Source organism: Marmota marmota, unplaced genomic scaffold, assembly GCF_001458135.2.
Source record: "Marmota marmota marmota unplaced genomic scaffold, marMar, whole genome shotgun sequence".
Taxonomy (NCBI): domain Eukaryota; kingdom Metazoa; phylum Chordata; class Mammalia; order Rodentia; family Sciuridae; genus Marmota; species Marmota marmota.
The window spans coordinates 45,656,681-45,681,653 of NW_025999932.1; the positions used below are offsets into that span (position 1 = coordinate 45,656,681).

At 40.1% G+C, this 24,973-nt stretch overlaps 1 protein-coding gene across 1 annotated transcript; it reads left to right on the forward strand.

Moving 5' to 3' along the window:
- Positions 1-3,694: 3,694 nt before the first annotated feature.
- On the forward strand, positions 3,695-24,676 carry Olfm4 (olfactomedin 4). Its single transcript, XM_015484340.2, has 5 exons — positions 3,695-3,877; positions 8,802-8,954; positions 14,601-14,813; positions 15,838-15,994; positions 22,648-24,676. Exons 1-5 carry the CDS (start codon positions 3,716-3,718, stop codon positions 23,463-23,465), a joined length of 1,503 nt encoding a protein of 500 aa, XP_015339826.1. The 5' UTR covers positions 3,695-3,715; the 3' UTR covers positions 23,466-24,676.
- The last annotated feature ends 297 nt before the right edge of the window (positions 24,677-24,973 follow it).

Genomic DNA, 24,973 nt, shown 5'->3' on the forward strand with positions numbered 1-24,973 from the left:
ATATATATATGATTGAAGTTTTATTCAGCCACCAAGAAGAATGAAATTTTGTCATTTTCAGGAAAATGGATGGAACTTGAGAATGTTGTGTTAGGCAAAATAAAGCAAACTCAGAAAGTCAAGGGTTGTGTGTTTTCTTTCATATGTGAAAGTTAGAGAGGAAAAAGGAAAAGAAAGGTGGGGTGTTAAGGATCTCATGAAAATCGTTAAGAGATAGAGTAGAGGAAAGGAACCGGGGAAGGGAGGAGGAGAGGGAAAGGGGAAATACTGGGAAATGTTATTAGTCAAATCCTGTTGTTATATCATGTGCATACATGAGTAGGAAACAATGAATCCCACCATTGTGTATAATTATAATGCCTCAATAAAACAGAATAAAAAGAAGTATGGAAAACTCTGATGTATTGTGGGAGTGAAATGAAGGAGTGTCTCAATGCAGTAGTTAGAATTCAGGGGCAGCCATCTGCTGTGGTACTGGGATGAGCCTGAGGGATGTTGTCCATCCACCACTGGTGATGGTGGTGTGTGTCAGGTGTTTCTTGACTGAAGGAAATACTTGTGAGCACCATTGCAGCTCATTAGACTCAACGTCCTCTCTGAAGGATGTGAACTTTCACTGTCTCCTAAAAAATTAGCATTTGCCACCTTTCAGCATTTCTGTTGTGGTTGCTTTTCAGTATTTGCCTAGAAGTTTGCACTGGTTTCTATTAGTTTCCCTTGTTACTAGTATAGTTTTTATTTTATCCATATTGATGATTTTTCGGCAGATTGAAAACACAAGTATTTGGCTGAAAATGCTGTAATTTTGAGGTTTGAATATTCCAAACCTTGATGGGATGGCTGAATTTAGGTAGTTCCTGATTTAGGAAGTGCTTAGATAATTAGAATGTTAATTTGGGGATTTGAGTCTGGCAGAGGAGCAACCCTGGGAGCTCTGATCCAAGGATAAGTTACTTGGGTTGGCTACATGAGATTGCAAGGGAATGAATATGATCATGACCCTGGAAAGGATTCAGTTTGCTTGAGTTCTCTTAGCTAACTTTTTTGCTTGGCACTCACTTTTCTCCAATGCTAATTTAAACAGTGTTTTCTTCAATAGTTATTTAAGCACTTCCTTCCCAATTCTTGTAAATCATTCACTCATGCAGGAATGCATTTATTCACTTCTTAAATATATTCCTCAGTGTGCAACTATTTATTGGGCCTCAAGTGCCAGACACTGGACCAGAGATTAGACACACATAGGGTCATAGTCTCCATCCTCAGGAAGTTCTCCAGCTAGCAAGTTCTTCACACATTGACCTACCTGGGTTGGTTCACCATGGTCTATCCAGTCTTTCCTTAGTATTCTAGCAATTGGTGTTGTGTTCAGTTTGTTGTCTAGTATATTCCCTAATGTGGCCTGTCACCCCTAAATAACTAGACACTTCTTTATCAAATTTATGCTTTCTTCTTTCCTTATAACTTACTGTAGGGCCTGATATTTTCATGGAATAGGTGCTAATACACAGTGTTAATGAAGTGACTGCTTTTCACAGTGAATGAATGGTACCAATTGGGTATTATTTTTACATGTGATCACTGGTCTTGCTGACAGATTTGAGGGTTGTTTCTTGTCAATTGCAGTCAACTGGCATGAAAAAGGTCACAGCCACACAGCTTTGAGTGTCAGTTTATGGACTAAGTGTGGCTTCTGATGTCCTGTATACACCAGGACCCTAATGTGCACTCTTCTGAAAGTAACGAAATATGTTTGGCATTGATTTTTAATGATAGGAGGATTAAGTTAAAGTGATGTGTGTATGGGTATTCTCCCTGTACAATTGTACAGGAAGTAGTGCTTTGGGGAAATTCCCCTAACAAAGGACATAAATAGTAACTTTCTTCCAAGCTGTCAGTGAGGAATCTGTTACTCAAGTGAATTTCAGTGACCCCATACTCTAGAGAGAGCCCAGGGTTGGAATACATTTTTATAAATAAAACAGTGTTTGCTTTGCAGCCCTGACAATTTTCTCCTGTCTTTGAGGCTGAAAAATAACAGGAGGTTTGCTGTTTCTGAGGACAAAGGTATTTGCAGAGGAACTGATCAAACAATTATTATTAATAATCTCATTACTGAGGCATCACCAATGCTTTTGTGCATTTGAGGTAACCAAATAGATTAAAGTTTTATTCTGAAAACTATGGAAGCATACAGGAATCAAGCAGCTTATGAGCACAGTGGGGTGGTGATTTTCCTGGCTAAGACACCTTTGTGTGTGGGGAAAACTGATGCCCCATTTCTGCAGGAATATAACCCCTCTGGTAAGGGGTCTTCTAAAGAATTGGCCATAGAAGCCCTCAAAGGTAGTCATGACGACGGGCGGCCATTGTTAATGAGATTTTTTTCCCCCTGACAAGGGCACCAACGTGCTCTTTGAAAAAAGGGACAGGGAAGGCTCATTATAGTCTCAGGCAGAGGCTACTAGCAAATGAGAACACATTTGCCCTTTGCTTTGGTGGGAATCAGGAGAAAGAGGGAAATCGAGATAGAAGGTAGAGACACGCTCTTCTCCATATTCATAGCATTCAACCTCAGAATAATGGATTCAGTGGGCTGATTTTCATTCTCATACATGCTCTGTGCTTTCTCTTTCTTAGACTGTGCATGGATGATGCTAGAACTTTGGGCTAAAGAAGCCAAGACTGATTTGCTTGCAAGAGAGAACAATGAATTTCATAGTCAACATTCTGCTCCAAAATTCGTGTTCCCAGATAAAATACAGGATATCTTGTTTAATTTGAATGTTAAATAGACAACATGTATTTTAATATAAGTATGACCCAAATATTGCATGGGACATACTAATATTAAAACTTATTTGTAATTTATAGGGAACTCAAATTGAAACTGGGGATCTCTATTTTTATTTGCTAAATCTGACAATCCTACATAGGGCAGAATATGAGAGATGTTTGCTTAAAAATACATGTCTTTCCCACTGAAAGCTGACCATAGTCACCAGTTGCTGACCTTCATCTTCACCACAGATGGCCTTTGGGGCAGATAATATAGATAGACCCTACAGTTTCCAAGGAAGCTTTGGAGAAAATGCTCCTATCCTTGCCTCTAATCCCCATACCCACATGAAATAAGAAGACACTCTTGGGTGGCTCAACAAGTGTGCCTTATAGAACTTAGTCTAGAAGCAGACACTGCAATGGTCAGAGACAACCTGGACAGTGAACACTGAAGAGGGAAGCTTCAGGCATACTGGGAGGGACTCGGGGTCTCTAAAGTGAGCGCCCTCACTTTCTCTGGAAAGCAGCATTCAGTGAAGTGTGAGATCACACCTAGAAGTGGCTTCCAGACAAAGGACCCAGAATTGCTTTTCCTTCCTGGAACTTGTATACTCTGTCTTATTCACAGAGATTATCTTTGACCCCATCTCTTTAAAGGGCATACCGAGTTGGTAAGCAGATATTGGGCTTGAAAAAGCACAATTGAGTTAATATTTGTCAAGGGATAATCTGGATCTAAGGGCAGGTTATAGAGTAGGGCTCGGTGAGATGTGGATATGACTCAAGTTACTGGGCATCCTGACCCTCCTGGGTCATGTGTTCCCTGGTTGCTTCCTCTTTCCCCACACACTTGCCATGGGGAAATCCCCACTGGGCACTATAAGAGATCCCTGAGCTCTGGGCAGAAGCCAGTGGATCCTGTCAAGAGGACAAGATGAGGTGGGGCCTTGCTTTCCTCCTACCCCATCTGTTCGTTCTCAGCTCTGCTGTTGGAGGATTGGAGAATCGGAGCCTCTGGACCTCTGACTTTCCGGAGGCTTTGACTGTAGCTCCAACTTCAGTTTTAACTTGGCCAAAAGGCCATGCTGCACCCCAGGTAAGGGGGCCCCAGAGTCTGAGTGAGTTGTGTTCATTCCCTTCCTTTAGCTTTTTGGGGACCTAAATACAATTTCATGGATGGATAGACCTGGGCACTCTAAAAGATTTATGGCTCTTGCTGTTCACTATAGGTGCCCTGGAAATGAATTAAAACCTGGGTGAAATAATTAAATTGTTAGCAAGAGAGAACATCCTAGTTCTCCAGCTGGAGGCTTTGGGGAAAGAATCTTGCTTTAAAGAGGTTCTTAAACCAGTCTGCACATTAGGACCAGTGGCCATGAGACTCCCAAGGCCCAAATGTGTGGGTTCTATCCTACTTAGATATTTAAATATCAGATATTAAAAAAAAATCCCCAGGTGATTCTCACATGCAGTCTGGGGTAGGAATCCTTATGGAAGGGGCCCTGTAAGTAGCAGCTCCAGGAAAGTTTGTTAAATTGATTTGCTGGCAAGAAGGGACCCCTAGCATGGTAAAAAGTAACCCTCAAGGGAGTTACCTTGATGCTCCAGGAGGAGTCCAGGCAGTTTCTCTGTCCTTAGTTTGTAAAGAAGAGAGAAGTAAGGGGAGGAATTTTTGTTTTTTAGCAAGTGCCTCTACATGTGGACATTTCCTGAGGAATTTTAACTCTTTTGGATCTTCTTTATAGGGAATCCTTAAGTCCATTTCCAGTGACAAACAACTACAGTAAAAAAACAAACCAACAAAACCCCCATGTACTAAAAAGGGATTGGTCCAGCTAGGCTACCTTGTAGGACACATAGTTAGCCCAGCCCCTTGGAGGATGAGTCTTCTTTAGATCTCCTTTAAAGAAACGAGAACAGGTAAGGAGGGGTGAGAGATTGGGAGCAACAAAACAAAACAAAACAGTTATCTGTGCCTTCTTTTTTTTAAAATAAATTTTTTTAAAGAGAGAGAGAGAGGGAGAATTTTTTTTAATATTTATTGTTTTAGTTTTTGGCAGACACAACATCTTTATTTGTATGTGGTGCTGAGGATCGAACCCAGCGCTGCAAGCACGCCAGGCAAGCACGCTACCGCTTGAGCCACATTCCTAGCCCTATCTGTGTCTTCTTTGAGCCTTTCTGCAAGAGGCCTACTCTATAAAACTTCCTAGGCTAACCTTGCTTCATTAAAATTTGGGGTTGGAGGTCCAGATTCCATCAAACCTCCTCCTTCTGCACTTCTTGGATCTTCATTCACAAATTAGGTTGCTACTTATATAAGCACTTCTGAATGAAGGGGTGAATGGGAGAAGGGGTGAAGGGGATACTGTTTGCTTGCTTTCTTTGGCACCATCCGAATATGTAGACAATGAAAATGTGATGACTAGCAAATGGTTTGGAGAGATCCTAGAGGAAGACAATAGCAATAATTGTCACTGTGTACCTAAAAGACCAGGACCAGGTTAAGTATATAATATATATTATTTAACCCTAAGAGGCAGGTAAAATAAGTGATCTCGTTTTAGAGATGTTAAAGCGGAGGCTTAGTAAGGTAAAATCTTTGGCTTAAAGTCACTAAGCTGGCAAGTTATATAACTCAAAATCAGTTATTTCTCCCTGCTTTTAACTCATTTCCAGGGTGTTTATAATGAATACCATCTCTCTGTACACAGCTTTCTCTATCTCTAGGGAGAATAGATGAAAATTCCTTATTTTAAAGAGGAGAAAGTTTTCAGAATCATGAATATGCACAAGCATTCTTTGTAGCCAGAAATCAGATGCATAATTTTATCCCATGATACTGAACAATTTCTGGGGACAATTAGAATTGGTTAGCATATTTTTCAAAGTGAGGTTAACAAACAATAATTTGTTATGAAGCTTTATCATGAATCAAAAACCAGCATTTGGGGAAGATCAGCTAAAATAATATAAAATAAAATATAGGTCAAGAAAAAAGAGAAATTAAAAATGCGTATTATCTGGTAAGAAGACAAATATTTAAAAGGAGATAAGAAATGGTGGTTAAATTGTATCTTGAGGTTCTAATTACCTTCTTAGTTTACTTATCTCCCTCTGGTGATTCAGTGTTACAACTCCAATCTCTCTTTTTTTTTTTTTTATAGTGGACTGGGTGTCAATTCCACTATCAACCTAATTTTCTGGGGCTGGCTGTCAGCTTGATGAGCTCTTTGGAAAGTGGTGGAAAACCCTTTTATAACTGTCATTGAGCAAGTTCCAAACGTATCATTTTCTGTACGCTGAAAATGTTGAGTACCATTATTTTATGCCTTGAATCTTTGTGGGCACTTAGACTTGGCTACTAATTAGAGCCATTTGCAACCTTAAATCACAAATGTGAGTTGCACCTTCTGCCGTAGGGCTCAGAGCACTCTGCATGCCTCCAAAGAAGGGGCTGCTTCACAGCCTCATTTTATAGACAAGGAAAGGGCTTGATGCTTTGCTCTGTGCAGTAACTAGCAGAATCAGAACCACAATGAGTCAGGCTACTGGGATGGTTGGAAAACAAACAAACCTTAAGAATTTTATAAAGATGGTGGTCCTGATTCCTGGCTGAAATTGGTCTTAATCATCTTATGCCAGAGTCTTACAAATCGTATACATCAGTAAATGTTAATTGAACACGTCCTGAGTGGGAACCAAGCAGAGCTGGGTGTTTTGTGGGTCACACAGGACCCTATTTGCCCTCCGCCAGGGGGATCACATATCTTTCCAAAGGCCAAAGGGACAAGTATCTGTCTTTGTCTCTCAGTCCTCATGTTACACCCAAGTAGAGTTTAAGCATTCACCACAGAGAGAGACTCATCACCATTAGCTTCATTGTCTTTGAATTCAAGGAGCAGAAATATCTCTAATGGGAGACACCGATCAAACTTATGGACCATTTTGATGTCAGCTGAGCATGCTGGGCTGATGATAAGCGGGAGAGAAGCCCGCAATGTTGGGACAGAGATGTTCAATAGAAACCAGTGGAATGGCTGTCAGCAAGACTCGTAATTATTTGTCTGTCTTTCAGGTGATCTTCAAGACTAAAAGTTGTTAGCTAGTGGTTCCTAGTTGAATGTCTGGAGACTACTTGATGATATCTGCTGTCTCCTGAGTTGACAGAGCTTTTCAGAGAAATCTAAGATGGTCCAACCCTGTCTTGGGCAGCTAATTAACCTCCTCTTGTCAATTGCAATGCAAGATTTTTTTTCTTTCTTTTCTTTTCTTTTTTTTTATTGCTAGACAGTTATTATAATAAGCTATTTCTTCAAAAGCCTGTGATTTGTTGGTCCTTCCTATAAAAGACCTGGCATGCTCGAATTGGAGTCTTTCTAATTTTAGACAGTGATAGAGCTGAGTTTGAGAGAGGCTGGCCTCTCTGACAGGCTGGTGTATCTCCTCCTGTCCTGATTCATCCCTGGCAAAGACTCCTCCCCTCCCCACCCCATCCCCTTTCCCATCTTTAGCATACTGCTTGTTCCTCTTCCTTACTCTCTGATTTCTACAGGTGTGGGGATGTGATTAGAAAAGAAAATTGAGGCCAATATCAAGAAATTACCTGGCAAGGAGAGTTTGAGACACACACTTTTTGTTTTTTATTTTTTTTCTCCCTTTCTGATTATCTTAAAGAAACTTAGGCTAAATTTAAAAAAAATAGTAAAAACACAATATCAACAACAAAAAAATCCCTTGGTTGCAAAAGTCTTAATTAGCCCAGAGGTCACAGCTGGGTTAGGCTGATGGCATATGCATCTAGGCCAGGCTTGCTCAGGAGTCTTGGAGGTGGGTAGAGAACACACAGAGAATGCAGAAAGAACGCAACCTCAGCTGCAGCTGGCTGACTTGAACGTTGAGAGTCATGGCCTGAGTCTTCAGACTCTGAAAACCACTGCTCTCTCCTTCATAGTTCTATGAAAAGTCCCTTCAGGCTGATGCTCCACAGGTGAGCTTTGGGCTGGCCTTCAGATGAGATCATTAAAAGGCACAGACAGTCGGCTGCTGAGAGTCCCACTCTGTAAGGCAATGGTAGTAATAAAAAAAATGTTAATTGTGCCAGCATCCCCTTGGGGTAGTTCAAAGGGGACAAAATAAAAACAGGATCTTTCAAACCTGTCATTTTAAAATATGCAGCGGCACCAAAGTGTGAGCCTGAATATCTTAAAGAAACATCAAATATTTTAAAATGACTTTCCTGCAAGTGGTAAGCTGGAGAACTTTTATTTAAAACATTTGCACAAAATCTCCAAAACTCATACATTGCTCAGTTTTTTAACCAATGGTGTATTTATTTCCATTTTGAAGAATGTTAGTTATACAATTTCGCAGCTGAAGAGAGAAGATGAATTTGCATTGTATATTTTCCCCAGCCCACACCCTTGGAGGCTTCCTCATCCCACTTGGGATGAATTAGATTGGGATTGGGATAAAAGGTGAGGGAAGGGTGATGTTTAACAGAAGAGAAAATTGACAACAAATAGATCACCTACTAGGTGCCAGGAACTTGGCTCACATTACTTGGTTAATCCTGAGGACAAATCCTGTGACAATCTCATCTCTGTTTTACAGATGAGGAAACTGAGACTTAAGAAGTCACATCAGGAAGTGGTAGAATTGATATTTAAATTTAAGGATTCTCATCACTTCTTTCTTTCCCTTTCTTTGTGTAAGTTGTGTATAGATGGTAATGATTTCCTTTAAGACTCCTCAAGAATGAAGAATCTTCTTTGGGTAAAGGCTGGGGACACAGTGGCGTAGTCCAACAGCTAGAGATGTGGTTAAATGCTCTGTGAGGTCCCCATCTCATGACAACATCCCAGTTTCAGCTTGCTTCTGTGATCCTATTTGTTTATATGTTGGACTCCACTTGCTTGCCTCCAAGCCCTCATTTGATAAGCCAATTTCTGTCACTCCTGTTGCCAAAAACCCCTCATTTTCCAGCTTATTATTGATGTCTACCTTATTATTATCTACAGTCATTTTCCAATTTCACCGGCTCTGTGGATGAACGTGGAACCTGCCAGTGCTCTGTTTCTCTGCCAGACACCACCTTTCCTGCGAACCGAGTGGAACGCTTGGAGTACATAGCTCACACCCTGTCTGTGAAGTTTGAGAAGGAGCTTTCTAAAGTAAGCATTTTCTTTTAAGACAATATCTGTTAAGAACAAATAGCAAAGAAGCAAAACAAAGCACTTGGTTGTTTGGTATATTAGAAGCAATCATTCTTCACTGTACCAAAGATAGCACTTTTATATCTTATGGCATCCTAGCATTCGTTCACAGTCCATCTCTGTAGTTCCTCATGGCAGGGTGAGAAGGCAGGATGGAGGGTGTCCACAGCAGGCTCGCTCCAGGGCTGTGGTCCTCATGAGTCATTAAGAGGCTGCAAGTTCTCCCTGCAAATGCCAGCTCTGCAGTTTTCGTTTGTCTGTTTCTTCTTTCCTTTGTTGTTCTTCTAGATCTTTCATCCAGCTTTGCCTTCTTTTCTTTGCTCTCCTCTATCCTCTTTAGTCTATTTTCTCTTTCCTTCACCTTTCCTTCTATTTCCTTCCTGCTTTTCTTTCTTGTTCCCTTTGCCTCAATCCTGTCTCTTGTCTATTCCTTCTAATCTTTCTGTTTTCTTCTTGATTCCTCCTCCTCCTCCTCCTCCTTCTCCTCCTCTTCCTCCTCCTCCTCCTCTCTTCCTCCTCTTCTCTTTGACTCTTTTTGGTCTTCTCTTCCTTTTGGATGATTTTTTATTCTTTTCCTTTTTCCTCCCCTCTCCCTCCCCCAAATCTTCTCCCTCTCATTCCCCTTCCTTCCCTCTTTTCCCTTCTCTTGTGCTTGCACTCATGCATGTGTACACACATACACGCACGCATACACGTGCACACACACATACACATTTAAATCTTTACAGTTTGCTCTCTTCCTTCCTTTGTTTTTTGGTACTTGTCTTCTGTTGTTTCCACAAGAGCATTTCATTCTGGTCCAGCATTAGATCAGAATTGGAGGCTTCCTTGGGAATTTGAATCTACACTCACAGGCCTCTTAAAAACTTAACTGGAAGCCTCTGATTCCTGCTTTTCTCTGGCCAGAGGAAGCTATCCTCAACACTTTGCATTTCTCCCAGCTGGCTGGAGCAATGTGACTTAGCCTTCCACTTTTGACCCCTTCCGGATTTTCATTCAAGTTACAAATCAATTAGAAAGCCTCCTATTTTCTGCACAGGTGAAGTCCAAGCTAGAGTATAATCATATTATGCATTATTTAATACAACTCCATTAATTTACAAGGAGCTCTGGGTTTACTGCAAGACTCAAAATAAGTTTTCTTCAGAAATTTAAGCTTCACCACCTTAACATCCAGCATAGTTATCCTTTAAGACAAAAATTATGGTGAGGCTGAGACCCTGCTTTCAACCTGAATTGGTAGATAAATATTCTAAGTTTAAATAAGTGACCAAGAAAATGTGTTTGACTACTCCAGGAACCTAGCTTCTTAAGAAATAAAACGTCCTTGAATTAATCAGTAGAAAAGGCACAGCACTAAATTATAAATTCCAACCATTAATATTCATAGCCTTATTCCAGCATAATCAAGTACAGATAAGAAGTTATGCATAAAAACATAACAAGTAGAGGAAAATCCTAGGTAAAGATCTTTTCAGTTAGAGTCATTTGCTTTGAAATAGTGGAAGCCACTGATTTGCATGTCGTCATTGCTGCCAGGAGTGTGAAGGGCAGTTTGAAACCTCTTGCTGCTCCAGGGAGAGTAGGTGGATTGCCAGGTTTATGAATATGGGACATTTAATTTCAATCCTGAAAGGTAGGTATGGGGCAGGTGGTGCAGGTGGCATCTGCTTTGCTAATAATTGACAGGGAAGAAAGGCAGAGTAGATAGGAAAACTTTTAGTCCCATAAGTATTAGTAACTGGTCCCCCCCCCCAAAAAAAAAAAAAGATTGTGATTGAGACCCAAGGAAGAAACTTACCTGACAGTTGGGATTTACATAATTGATTTGATGTGACAGGTGATAACAGTAGCAGCTTTCATTTGTGTTTTTCCATATGCTTCCAATTCTATATTCCTCTCTAGCAAGTCCTTTAAGGAGAGAGGCCAGGGGTCCTTCCTCCCATTTTAGGGATAGAAACACTGAGGTTTATAGAGGTAAAGGAACTTGCCCAAGGTCATCTCTCTTGGCTGGTGAAGCCTGATCAGGAATTTGAGCGTTTACCATCATCAAAGTTCTCCTTCCTCCTGGCCAGGCTGTTACCCTTCAGTGCAGACTCAAGATGAGATGCAGTAGGTCAGTAACGCCTTTGAATTCAAAGTTATCTCTTCAGCTGAGGGCTTTTGAATTTCCAGGTGAATTATTATAGCTGTCCCTAGGTTGCCTTGGAAATCACCATTTATCTAGGAGCCTGGGGGAATGCCCGTTTGGGGCAGGCCAGCCAAAAAGGGTTTTGACGGCCTTACATTGATTCATTATGTGCCAGTACACAGAGAAGACAGGGAGCTGCCTCTGCATACGATGCTGAAAGCATTTTATACTTTTCTGTTGTTTATGACATGTCCTTTTGTGACTGTACTTAGGAAAGAGACAGCATAAAAGGCAGCTCAGGATTTTTTTCTTTCTCTGGAGGCTTATGGTCTTTGGGGCAAGTTATTTAATATGACACATTTGCTAATAGATCCTCATGCATGAGAAGGTTGAGGCAGCCTGGGAGACATTTAGGCAACCCATAAACAAACAACATTGATTGAGCAATGCTTTGTGCAGTGAAATATAATAAATTAAAAGGTCAGATTGAAAAACACTGAGATCACTGTTTCTCTATTAATTTCTATAATGTATGGGGGCATCCATTAGCTAGGCACTTAATGCACATCATCTCTAGTCTTCACAATAATCTTGTAAGCTTGATAATATTACCTTCAGTTTTAGGAGGAAGCTAAAGCTTAGAGAAATTAAGTGATTTGCCCACTAAATACTGAAGTCAGATTTGAGCTCAGGTGGGTGTAGCATCCAAGTGCTCCATGTCTGATGGTCACATCAGCTTCAATTAACCTAGTTGTATTCATTTTTAAGGACTTATTGGAAATAACAGTATGTTGCAAAGAACATTTACTTATTTCAAATAATCTGGCCATAGTTATGATCACAGATTTTAAGGAATTGTGAAATTGTTACAAATATGAACCAGACAAACTACTTAATAGCTAGCCACACTACATTTTTAATTATAAGATTTTAAGATACAATAGCAACCACGACAAAACAACTTCCAGACTTTGATTCTTCATTGATGACATAGTAAGTGCATAACAAACAAAATGAAGCAGAAGCTCTGAATGTTAGGCCAGTGGTTTGAAGGCTAGCACACACGAGTCTTCCATATTCAAATTTGTAGTAATTATAAATTTCAAGGTAAAGATTTTGACACAGGTATGTGTCCTCTTGGGCTTAGATTCATATTCTTGATAGGATTGTTTTACAACACCCCTGACCTCTAAATGCCAGTAACTTCCCTCTACCCCCAGTTTTGTCTCCAGACACTGATAAATGTTCCTTGGACACAAAGTACCACCAGCTTCACCACCACCACTACCACCACCTTCTCTTTGTTTAGGAACACTGCTTTTAATATAACTATTTTCTAGAAGAGGAATAAATCCACTAAATGTATTAAGTGCCAGGAATGTAGGTTAGACACAGCTGGACTGCTTCTACTGAGCCTGCATCTCCCAAGTAGAGCTTGGATGTTCTCAGAATTGTCCAGGCTCTCTCAAACTACAAATCCATATATGTGAAAGGTCTATACTAATAATCTATTTAAATCAGTAAAGTTTATACTCTAGGTTTTTCAAATTTTCTCCTGCTTTCTGTAACTCTGAGGATCATTCCAATTTTCCTGAGCACCACTGAGCTTTCTTCATCAGCTTACAGAACCTCAAAAATAAAATTTTCCTCCAAACAGATTTTTAGAGACTATCTTTTGTAGCAGAGGTAAGGCAGGCACAACCTACATTCTCACAGGTTACAAACTCTAAGCGATGCCTTGGTTTTCTGTGAGAATCAGGGAGAGCCACATTTTATTTAGCAGAGATGACAGTTGAATCACTCATTTTTTGCAGAACAACAGCTGCGACATGCCACCAAAATGTTCCAGGAAAGCTAGGGGTGTTTCATTTGTTCCAAGAGCTGGCAAGACCAAATGCCAACAAGCATATTCATTTCTCAAACTTCCATTTCTGCAATGGCTTGGTGCTTTATTATTATTTTTGTATCACAGGCAAGGTTTTATGCCCAATTTGGTGGAAACTGAAACCTGGCCACTCTATATCTCTGGGTGTATTTTTGAGGGGGACTCGTTTAGTCTTACCCATATATATGCACACACACACATAATTTTTTTTGAAAACCTTCTTATCAACCAAAATGTCACCAGCCCTTCAGCCTCTTAGGGATGGCACACCTGATGGCAGTGAACATCAGTTGCCTGAGGAGATACACTAGCAGTGCCAAGGGCTGCATCTTTAACTTTTCATTAAAATCCTCTTTGCCTGAAACCCTGGCCCTTTAGGTCTGTGGCCTCTGAGTCTACTCTAATTTGCACAGTGGGGTTAAGTGGAAAGGCTAAAATGACAGAAGTTAGGACTGCTTTTGGTATTAGAAGGATTAGAGGTCAACATCTGGCTCCGAATTCATCCAGGCACTGTGGACCAGCCATTTGACATTAGCACAGTTTGGGCAGAAGTATCACTTATGTTCATATTTTTTAAAAGAAAGTAAATCCAGCAACTTTTAATGAGCAGGTCCTTTAAAAAGCCATGACATTTCATTTAGAGATCAGATATGGAAAGTGCCACCAACAGTTTATTGAAATATCCATTTGGAGATTCCAATTATATACTAAACCACCAAGGGAATTTTTGGAAGTATTTTAACTTAATGATCAGACATTCAAATATATGCAACAAATGTGTAATTTAAAGGTCTGATTGCAATAATCAGTTCTTGGAATAAATGTGAGCGCACTTAATGAAATGTGCACTTTCCTGTTGCATATACACTCAGATATTGTGTGGTAAGCTGGGCCTTCATGGGACTTTGTAAAGGGCAGAGGGACTCATTGCTAAAACGGTACCAAAGAAGGAATGCTACTTAGTATATTTCTCCCTCTTCAAGAAAATACCTACATTTAGAGCAATGGTTCTAAGCAAAGGGAGGGTGGTGGTGGTGGTAATTTCTCTCCAGAGAACATTTAGCAATGTCCAGAGATATTTCTGGATATCACAATGGAGAGTCAGGAGGCACTACTAGCATGTGTAGCTATCAGCACAGCAACCCTCCAGAAATAAATCTACTAAAATGTCAATAGCTCAGGTTCAGAAACCCTGATTAGAGCAAATGAATTGAGAGGAGGAGGGATGGCAAGAGACTCTGATCCAGTTTGAGGAGTTAATATCTTCAAGCATTGAAATGGAGATTAAAAAATATATACGTGAATAATGACTTTGAGGCAAATTATTTTTAGTATAAGTGCAAAATCGCTTGCAATTAAATTTTTTAGTTTGCATTTGGGTTAACAAAAAAGAATCTAGTTAAATACATTTTTGATTCATTTCCTTACCAAGAAACAAAAACAAACAAACAACAACAACAACAAAACACAAGGAAAAACCTATAGTGATTGACAGGAATCAAATAGTTGCAAATAGCCTTCCAGGGTTTGGAAGTGGAGGAATAATGTTTTATATTACTTTGGGAACTGACTTTTGATTCCTCTTCAGGTGAAGAAATATGTTCAATTAATCAGTGTGTATGAAAAGAAACTCTTAAACCTAACTGTCCGAGTAGAGATCATGGAGAAGGATAGCATTTCTTACACAGAACTGGACTTTGAGCTGATCAAGATAGAAGTGAGCGAGATGAAGAAACTGATCATACGGCTGAAGGAGAATTTTGTTGGAAGCACAGAAATTGTTGACCAGCTGGAAGAGGAGGTAAGGAAGGATTTCCCTTTTCAGTGGGTCAATACTAAATTATCTTCAGTGACTATGAACAAATGTGAGGACTTGGATACCAATGTCTCCCTAGTTCTAAGTCTGCTCCTTTCTCACAATCATGTCACACATTCTATGTTTGGGCCTATTTTTTTTTTTTGTACAGTTAGTTAAGCACACTGGGAACACATTGACTGAGAGACAGGTCATTTAATGATTAGAACCCTGCTCCAGGGCCTTTGAGTTCTTTAGAAAGGAGGTGACATAAATCTGAGCAACTGTCCATACCATGGCTAGAGCGGGTGTGTTTTCTGCTCTGGATTTATCTTCATGGTAGTAGAAATCATGGTAGTAGAAATCCACAGTCTACTTGACTGTGGACACATTAGGTCTGTTCTTCCTTTTGTACAGCCTTCTAATCCTTGGTCCTTCTTGGAATTCTTCTCACATACTGGCAACCTCCTTTAAGAATATTTTGTGTGTGTGTGTGTGTGTGTGTGTGTGTGTGAGTATGCTTTAGTGAAGGCTTTTAAGATATGTGGATAAAGACCATCACATTAATGTTACGGTTGGGTAATTTATATCAACGAGAATTTACTAGCACAGTCATGACATGGGCTATAATTGACAATTCTAGTTACGTATTTTGAATTTAAGTTTTCTCTGGCCCTCATCATTCATTAGAAACTTAATTATAAGACAACATGAGTAAACACGAGTTTATAGGGGAAGGTTATTAGAAATGAACTTTAATGGACATTTGTAGATGCCTAGAATGAGTCCGTGCTCTATTATTAAAGCTGTTAAAAATCTTTGCCATTTTCTTCTTGTCACACACATCTGCCTGAGATCTGACAGGCATTCACACTAAACCATAAAATGTATTCTTCCAAATGAAACCATTCAGAAGAATCTCTGGTGTATTCTGTAGCGATGTCTCACTAAATGACAAATTCAGCCCTGGAATGTTTATGAAAGAAATTGCACAATAACATAAAGTCACTCTGAATTTTTATTTCCTTAGATAAGGAATATGTCTCTCCTGGTAGAGGATCTGGAGACACTAGACAAAAACAATGTCCTTGCCATTCGCCGAGAAATCGCGGCCCTAAAGAACAAGCTGAAGGAATGTGAGACCTCTAAAGAGGAAAACTATCCAGTCATCCTGCCTCCTGCTCCAGGTAAGCAGGCCATATTTTTGCTACAAAAGCCAGGTCCTATCATGTGTGTGTGTGTGTGTGTGTGTGTGTGTGGGGGGGGTTGTAATAATGGAAGGATCCTATTTTTGCAGTTCTAAGCTTATTCTTCCATGTTTTAAATCCCCTTACCCCAAGTAGTTCTACTGTCATATTCTGGGGTTCACAGAGAAAAAGCACAATGAGTTGATTTAAAACAAAATCCCACGAGTTACATGTGTTCCCTCTGTATTTACTGATAGGAAAACCATCTCTATGGTGATAGAGGAGCTATCAGGGGCCCAGGGGAGAGCTTCTGGAATCTATGTGTGACATCTGCTTTCCTGTGGATTATGAGTGCTGATTGGCTTATTTATCTGGTGAACTAGTATATGCCTTGGATTTGACTGCTTTCCCATTCTCCTTCCCTCTCTTCCCCCCTCCTCTTCACATTTCCCTTTATTCTTCCCTGTTGAGCACTTACTATAATCTATGTCCTGAGATTTAGTGAGAATTGAGCGGTTGGGCCCACAGGTTGTGGTACTTGGGGGGATCCCATGCCGTCCCTCCAGGACTGTGAGCTCTGGAGGGTCGTGTGGCATCTCATTCTCTCACCATCCTCTTTGGGGTTAAGTACAGCACCCAGTGGGAAGCTCTATAAATGCCTCTGTGAATGGAGGTAGTGGAGAGGAAGCTCAAGGGCATAGCTTTGGTATCCCAAAGACCAGAGCTTTCCAGCTATGTGGCTGGGGGCAAAAGATCCTTAATCTCTTCATTTGTAAAATGGGAGAATAATAATACATACCTTGTAAGGTTGCCATGGGGATTAATGAGCCAACACCTGGGAAGCTCAGGGCTCTGTAATCAGCACTCACACACTGGCAATGGATATTATTAGTAATAATGATAATTGGAATGAAAACCTTGCTGCGAACAGCAGCAGGGCCAGATCCTTGTGCACTGCAGTGCCCGCTGCCAGGTGAACTCAGCTGCAGTGTTCATCCCTGTCCTTTAGGGACACTATGTCACAGGGAGCTTCTCTCAGCGAGCTGTAAGATTCTTAGCCCAAATGGGTACTGTCTCTTTTCATCAGATCAGACAGGCTTTGTTATCTGTATTAATTCCAACCCTCACAATCTGTTTCCTTTTGGACTGTGAGTTTCTGGATCTTTGTTAATGTAACTGATTTCTTTAAGGCCTCAATTAGATATGACCATGGTGACAAGCCTCTTGGTCTTATTCAGGGGACACTTTTCTCTCCTTCTGTAGTGGGGACTCTGTCCTAGTCTGACATACAGAGGATGTTTAAGGCAAAGACAGCGGTCTGTCTTCTGTAACAAACTAAGGCTAAGTTTGGCCTGGGACCAACATGTAAACATGTTTTAGAAATGAGAACAGGCTCCAGTGGTCCATGAAGGTTCACTGAGGCCAAAGTGGAAGCAATGTGACAACCTCTGTTGATAACGGAACGAGTGCCCCGTTTCCCCAGCAAACAATCCTTCTTTTCTGGCATAGTTTTCTATGCAGATTTCAGAATGAGGACATTTTAGAGTAAGGAGGGACATTCAGGAACACCTATCTCAGCCCCTTCATGTCTCAGAGGAGGGGACTTGAGTAGCAAGGATGCTGATTTCCCTGAGGTCACACAGCAGGTAGTGACAGAGCTGAAGGTAAAATGCAAACTTCCCTCTCTGGTCATCTCAGAGTGTCAGGTGTCAGAAACTCAAAGATGGTTGGTGGAGGAGAAAATACATGGCTCAGTATTGGGGGTGGGGAGGAAAACCAGTAAGTCCATTGGACTATTTTTGTTGGATTTTTTTCCAGAACTTTCCCTCAGGCCCTCACACTTAGACTTTTGAGAACCATCTCAGCCCAGCTGTGTTGTTTAAGCAAATTGAACCCAGATTTCCACTCACTTTCCCACAACCTTGTCTGTACCTGGATCCCTGCCAAGCCACTTGGCCCTCCTCCAGCTTTGTTCATATTATATTTATGATGTTTATATTAAACTGACTTTTTGTCATGTTTTTAAATCAATTTCTTTCACTTGCTCTCTCTTTCTGTTCGGATTGGTTGATAATGCAGAATTGAAAAATCCCCAGGCACCACAAAGTTGTGAGCCTGTGGAGACTTTAATTAAAGTTACTCACTATTATGGGACTTTAAAATCTGGCCTGTCTGCTTTTTTTCACTGCAGAGTTGCACAGAACAAAAAAGACTGTATGCAAGTCTCAGCTATAAAGTAGTTCTGTGCTCTCAGGGCTCCTCCCTTGCGGCTGCAGTTTGCTAACCCTATGGTCAACTTGAACTTAGAACTGCTACGTATGTTTTGGGTTCAGTAAAATGCACTTTGTATTTGCTTTTGCTACAAATAACATCCTTTTCTGCTTCATTTCATATATCTTTCTAATTTAAAGTAATTGGCCTTCACTTCATTAACATTTTTCCTTAAAACAACTGACTTCGCCCTCCCTCTGTTTTTCCTCCGAGTTCAAATGACTCTGCATTGGCAAAATGTGATGGAAATGCGCAGGGATCTTGCCTGGGGGATGCCAGGCTTTGCTGGTATATAGTAGGTGCTCAGTAAATGGCTGGTGATTGAACAGGGTATGAAAGAAATGGGGTGAATTACTTAAATCCAAAGCTCAGGAAAGGTCAATATTGAGTAGCAACATCTAATAATTCAGAATCAACTTAGTCTCAGTTGTTTTAGGGTTATGACCATTTTCATTGCCTATTTCTTACAAGTCAATGGCATTCTTCTCCTTGGGATTCAAATAAAATTTAGTTTCCCAGTTGCAAGAATGCATTGATAGATCCAAGATTAAGTTTCTCTTCAGGCAAAAATATTTGACATTTTAATGTTTGACACTACTAACCATGATAATTTTAAAAAGCCAGATGAGAATATTTGAAAGTCTCATGACTGTGACTTTCCTGGGTATTTCCAGAATTCTGCTAAATTGCCTGATGAATATACAGGCCAACCAAAGATTCACTTGTGCAAGGGGCATCTTGTATCATGTTCTATGGAATAAATGTCAGGCTCTTTGAAAAGTCAGATATGTGGCAGGGTGAAGGTTAAGTTCTTTAGGATAAGTTGAGTTTAAGTGATTTGATCAATCTTTTTTCCTTTATTCCACAAACATAATTTGGTCTTCTGTGTGGCTGATCCTATTCTGAGACCTGGGGTTACCAGGATGGGTAAAGCAACCTCCAGAACCACTCACTACTCAAGAGGGTAGACAGTCATGTGAACTCTCCCTGTAATATGACATGATTATAATGATAGTTATCATTTATTTACATTTATAAGACTTCATTCTGTCCAAAGGTCTTGCAGAATATTATTATTTTTCTTTTATCATAAGGAAATTGAAATTCAAAAGGTTAAATAGCTTGCTTAGGGATGCACAGCTCTGAGTATGGCAGTTGGGATTTGGATTGGAAGCTGTCTGTTAATATTGTCACTGTACAGGCTGCCTTCCAAGGTGCTCCAATAGCGGAGTATACCCAGGACTTATGGAATCACACACAGTTCCAACAGCTCACCTACCTGACTGAACACCCCATGTTCTTTGCTTCCGTGCTTTTGGAGTAGTTAAAAGAGTATTTTTGCTCCTGAAAGCTCTGTGGTATGTTTTCTTCCACAAGAAAGTGCAAATGGTCCACTGATCCTTCACAGTTCTTGGACCATGGCTGGGATGGAAGATGGGTAAGAAGGGAATGAAGTGTATTTAAGACTTTGACCCAAAGGAAGGGGCTGGGAGGGGTGTGAGACCAGGAAGGGTGGTGAGAAGCTCAGGGTATATGGGTTTAGGAGGATCAGCAGCAGGTGCAATGATGGCTGTCAGGTTCATTGTTGTTTCCATGTTGGTTTGATGCTGGGAATTGGCAAAACCCCCTCATAATCTTTTCACTGGCCTGTCACTAATGTCACCACATGTGCAGCTTTGACAGCGATATAACTTAGTTCTTGTCCCTATTGCTACTTCTGTTTGACCATAGCCAAGAGCACTAAAAATGGCCCAAAGGGGCTGGAGGATAAAGGGGGAATAACAAAATGGACAGGAGAGGGTTTAGGATTGGTTGGGAAGGTGAAGAAAGCTTCATACAATTTTAATTTTCTCATAAAACTATGAACCATTATTATTACCATTAGCAGTAATAGTATTAATACTATTGCCAGTATTTAATACTATTATACTACCAATAATAGGACTACCACTATAATAGTACGAGTAATAATGATATTTTTTGACAGGTTTATGTTGGTTCCTTTATTTTTAAAAAAGTTTTTTTTTCTTTTTTTAGTTGTAGATGGACGCAAAACCTTTATTTTATTTATTTATTTTTATGTGGTACTGAGGATTGAACCCAGTGCCTCACATATGCTAGGCAAGTGCTTTACCACTGAGCTACACCCCCAGCCTATGTTGGTTCCTTTATATCTGAAGATTTCTACATCTGGAGACAGATGGTTTATCTTTAACCCCATGATAATGCTTGAGTAAGTTATATGCATCATAAATTTTTCTAAAATATTTTGTTGCTGCTGGTGGGGTATTTTCGTTCTAGAAAGGTAAGATTCAATGAAGCAAACCATTCTTAAGTTTCCCAACCTGAAAGAAAAAAAGTGATTTTCTTTCATTGCCTCACAGTGAAATATAGTTGAATAATAAGTTTTTAGGAAGATATTTTAACTAAAAAATCCAGTTTGTAGCATATGGAAACTGGAACAGTTTTTGTTATCATTAAACTGAACACACCACTAACTTTATTTTAATAATTCATGCATTGTTTCATAAACAAAAGCAAACAAGCATTCATCTGAGAGATCACTTTGAGGAGAAGAAATAATAATTTATAATTTTATTTATTATTTCTTTAGTGGAGAACAGTCTCTTGGTTGAACACACGTTGCTTTTTTATTTATGAAATGGTGCATGCATTATTAAAATAAACCTGTGACTGTGTTCTGTTTAATGATATGCAAAATTATTTGAGGTTGGGTACAGAGTGGTTTCATTTCTCTACCTGTTGTATGGTTGGCTGGTTTTCTCACCAACTGTGTATTTATGAGAGCATTTAAAGAGCATGTATTTAATTCTGGGACCAAAATGTCCCAGCAGATTGGAAAAATAAAAGCAGGATTTCTAGTAATGGTTTCCCCTCTGAGCAGTCAGTCCTTGAGTGAAGAAGGTAGAGGGGGAAGCATTCAGCAAGGAAAGGAATGAGTCTCTCCATATTGGGCAGAGGCAGAGGCTCAGAGACCAGTGCCTGGCTCCCCTAAACCCCTCAGTGCTCTCATCTCAGGCAATTCTTTGGAACTCTGCCTTTGGTTCCAGCTCACTCATGTGTTCTCCATAGCTCCCCTAATTCCCTCCAAGCATTTAAAGCCAGATCCAGTGATTCAGGTTCTGTTCCCTTCTTCCTCACCTGCTCTGCTCTGAGCAGCAGAATGAAGGAAAATGACCTTAAATATACCTGAAGTTGAATTTGAGTTTTCTTTTTTTTTAATCTTGTAAACAACCTTACCATTTTTTTTAAAGAGTATTTGTTAAGACCCCCCAAAATATGCATTCAACTCTTTGGATAGTTATTATTAAAACCTGGGAGGAATTTTATTTCATTTTTTTATGCATTTATTTATATGCTTCATTTATAAGCACTTTGGGTTGGCAGGCATTTCAGAGGGAGTTCAATGTTAGGGGCCGGTTGCCCAGGCTGAGTCATTTACACAGTGTTTCAGGGAATGCAGATTCAATGGACCAGTGCATCTGGTCCCACTTGATTGTACACATTATGACAATGACCATGTCAGAATGGGAAGGATGAAATACTTGCCTGTCATGCTGGGGCACAGCAGCATATGGGTTACGAATAGCAGGACTCGCCTCATAACTCTGCAGCAAGATGGTCACCAAGCGATTTATGCGATGGGCTATATGGTGGGCACAAAGCAGGCAATGCTGTCTTGAAAATAGCTTCATGGCTTCTCCAGGCTGAAACCCCACCATTCTAGACCATCTTTTTGGATCTATAAAATACTATATTTAAAACTTCCTCTCCTGAGATTGGCTTGGAGCAGGATTGATGTGGATATTCACTTGGGGGTCATAGGGAAGGCAGACATGGAGACTAGGCAAAGATCATCTTCTCCTTCATCACAATTCTCCCTGGGGTTGACCCTGGAAAAGTAGCACCTTCTGGTTTTATGAAAACAGGGCAAGCTTTTGAGATGGTTGTACCTTCTTGATTCTGCTATAAGAAAATGAAAAAAAAAAAAGATAATATTTGCAATTTTCTTTTTTTTTTTGTAGAAGACAATATATTAAATTTGTCAAGTTTCCCTTTTTCTCTCTCTGGACTCCTCCAAACTTTTAGATATGGCTCTTGGCAGTTTCATTATCTCCATTTTCCTGATGGAAAAGCCCATTCATAGAAACAGAAAGTCGTTCTCTGTAGATGTGACAGTGGATTCACTTTGAGACTGAAACTGAAGAGAAGTTTGGTTCTTCTACAGCAGAGCCACTGTTGTCACTGAACCTTGACAGGGAAAATATTGATGGATGCCTTTGGTTCTTAGAATATTAAACGGTTTGTATGCTGTCATTCATTGTCTCTAAGAAAGCCTTTTTCCTTTTCTCGTTCTATAGGAAGCTGTAGTCACGGTGGTGTGATGAACATCAGCAAACCGTCTGTGGTTCAGCTCAACTGGAGAGGGTTTTCCTTTCTTTACGGTGCCTGGGGTCGGGATTACTCTCCCCAGAATCCAAAGACAGGGCAGTATTGGGTGGCGCCTTTGGAGACGAATGGGAGGACATTGCAATATTACAGACTCCACGACACTCTGGATGATTTGCTATTGTACTCAAATGCTCGAAGCTCTCAGATTGGCTATGGCCAAGGCAGTGGTACAGCAGTTTACAACAACAACATGTATGTTAATTGGTACAACACTGGGAATATTGCCAAAATTAACCTGACCACTAACAGGGTTGCTGTGACTCGAGCGTTGCCTAATGCTGCCTATAATAACCGTTTTTCATACGCTAATGTTGCTTGGCAAGATATTGACTTTGCTGTGGATGAGCATGGACTGTGGGTGATTTATGCCACAGAAGCCAGCACTGGTAACATAGTGATAAGCAAACTCAATGACACCACCCTCGAGGTGCTGAATACTTGGTTTACGAAGCAGTACAAACCGTCTGTTTCTAATGCCTTCATGGTTTGTGGGGTTCTCTATGCCACCCGTACGTTGAACACCAGAACAGAAGAGATTTTTTACTACTATGACACAAACACAGGGAAAGAAGGGCATCTGAGCATTACAATGAATAAGGTGAAGGAAAGAGTGCAGAGCATCAATTATCACCCCTTTGACCAAAAACTCTATGTCTATAATGATGGCTACCTTCTGAATTATAATCTTATCTTCCTACAGCAACCCCAGGAAACTGCTAGGCATTAGGATGAAATAGAAATAAAATGTTTGTTGAAAATGATCTCCACTTTTTACATATCTGTAGAGGAATCTAGAAGTGTGTTTCTTTAGCAGTGATATTTAGGTGCATAGTTCTACCACTCTAGGGACTTAGGATATTTGCCCTCATTTGATGATGATTTCTCTTGAGAGTCATCTGTATTTTGGGATGCACTTCCCAACTAAAATAAAGTTCTTCTAGGGTGGGATTGTCAGAGGTCTGGGGTACCATGGGTCTAATAAAACCTGTAGTGAGGTGACATCTGGAAATTACAGAGAACTCAGTATGGATTCTAGGGATTCTTTGTACAGGAAAATTTGCTGAATGACCATCCTTATCCATGTAGCCTCACTGATGCATGCCTGAAAGCAACCTGGGGCTTAATTAGGCAGATTAACATCTGAAGGAGGTTGAGGGACCAAATTTCCCCTAAGCTCCTGGAAAGACGCTTTGTACATACCAGTCAAGTAAATTTTACCTGCTAAATTATATATGCAAGGTGCTCTGAGTTTTCTGGAGAAAAGACCTTTTATGCACTAAGTTGTACACCCCAAATAAATCTCAGGAGGATCTTCGGATGAGGTTCTGGACTTTACTTTTCTCTCATTGTCCACCTACAGAAGAGTCAGTGGAATCCTCTACCTTGTAATTTAATTCCAAAGCAGTTCAGAAATTTAGAACCAGTCTGACCAACCAATTCCCCCAACCCCCCTCTACTGCTTGCTTTTTATTATTTAAAAAATTTAACCAGTTTTCTATGGAACAGATATAAGTAAAAAAAATAATTTTCTTTTGTCTTATTATGAACTTTTATTTACGTGGCTCTAAAATGGTAAGAAAATCAGATGACTATGAAAAAATGATGGCATTTCTGGTTCTAAAATAGAGACCTAGGAGCATACATGAGGCATTCACTGACTTCAACTGTTTCACGTGACTTTTGTCTTTGTGGGGAACTCGTAAGAAAACAAAATTTAAAAGTTTTTTTTTCTTTTTCCAGGAAGGGATGTAGGAAATCTAAGAAATCTGTGCAGTGGTTTAAAGCCTTGTGGGCTGGGTACTTCCATGCTTTTGGATGGCTTTATCATCTGGTTGTGGCTATTTTCTATTTATGTTCAAGTTCTTGTGTATAGAATTGGATCAAACACTGTACTTCTCCTTTTTAAGTAAGTGATTAAAGTGTGCTTTGAAAAATTCATCTTTTGTTTGCTTACTTTTTTTAATTAAAAAAAAATCAAACTCTTAACAAGGTGGTCCACATCTTGCTATGGGGTACAGGGAATGGCTACCTCCCCAACACCTGTGACCAGGAGGTCATCTACCTAGCAGCAGAAAATATCAATAATTTTTAAGAGTCCAAAGTTGTTCTGGCTCTTTAGTTTTCATTTCCCTTTAAAATCCATTCATTCTGGCAGCTTTTATTGTAGAAGACTGCCCCCTATTATCTTTTGGGAGATGACCTTATGTACTTATTAATTTTTGCATGACTTATCTG

Coding starts and splice junctions, on each gene's coding strand:
- Olfm4 (XM_015484340.2), top strand. CDS start 3,716: ATGAGGTGGGGCCTTGCTTTCCTCCTACCCCATCTGTTCGTTCTCAGC. Junction 8,955..14,600: donor TTGAGAAGGAGCTTTCTAAA/GTAAGCATTTTC, acceptor ATTCCTCTTCAG/GTGAAGAAATATGTTCAATT. Junction 15,995..22,647: donor CATCCTGCCTCCTGCTCCAG/GTAAGCAGGCCA, acceptor CTCGTTCTATAG/GAAGCTGTAGTCACGGTGGT.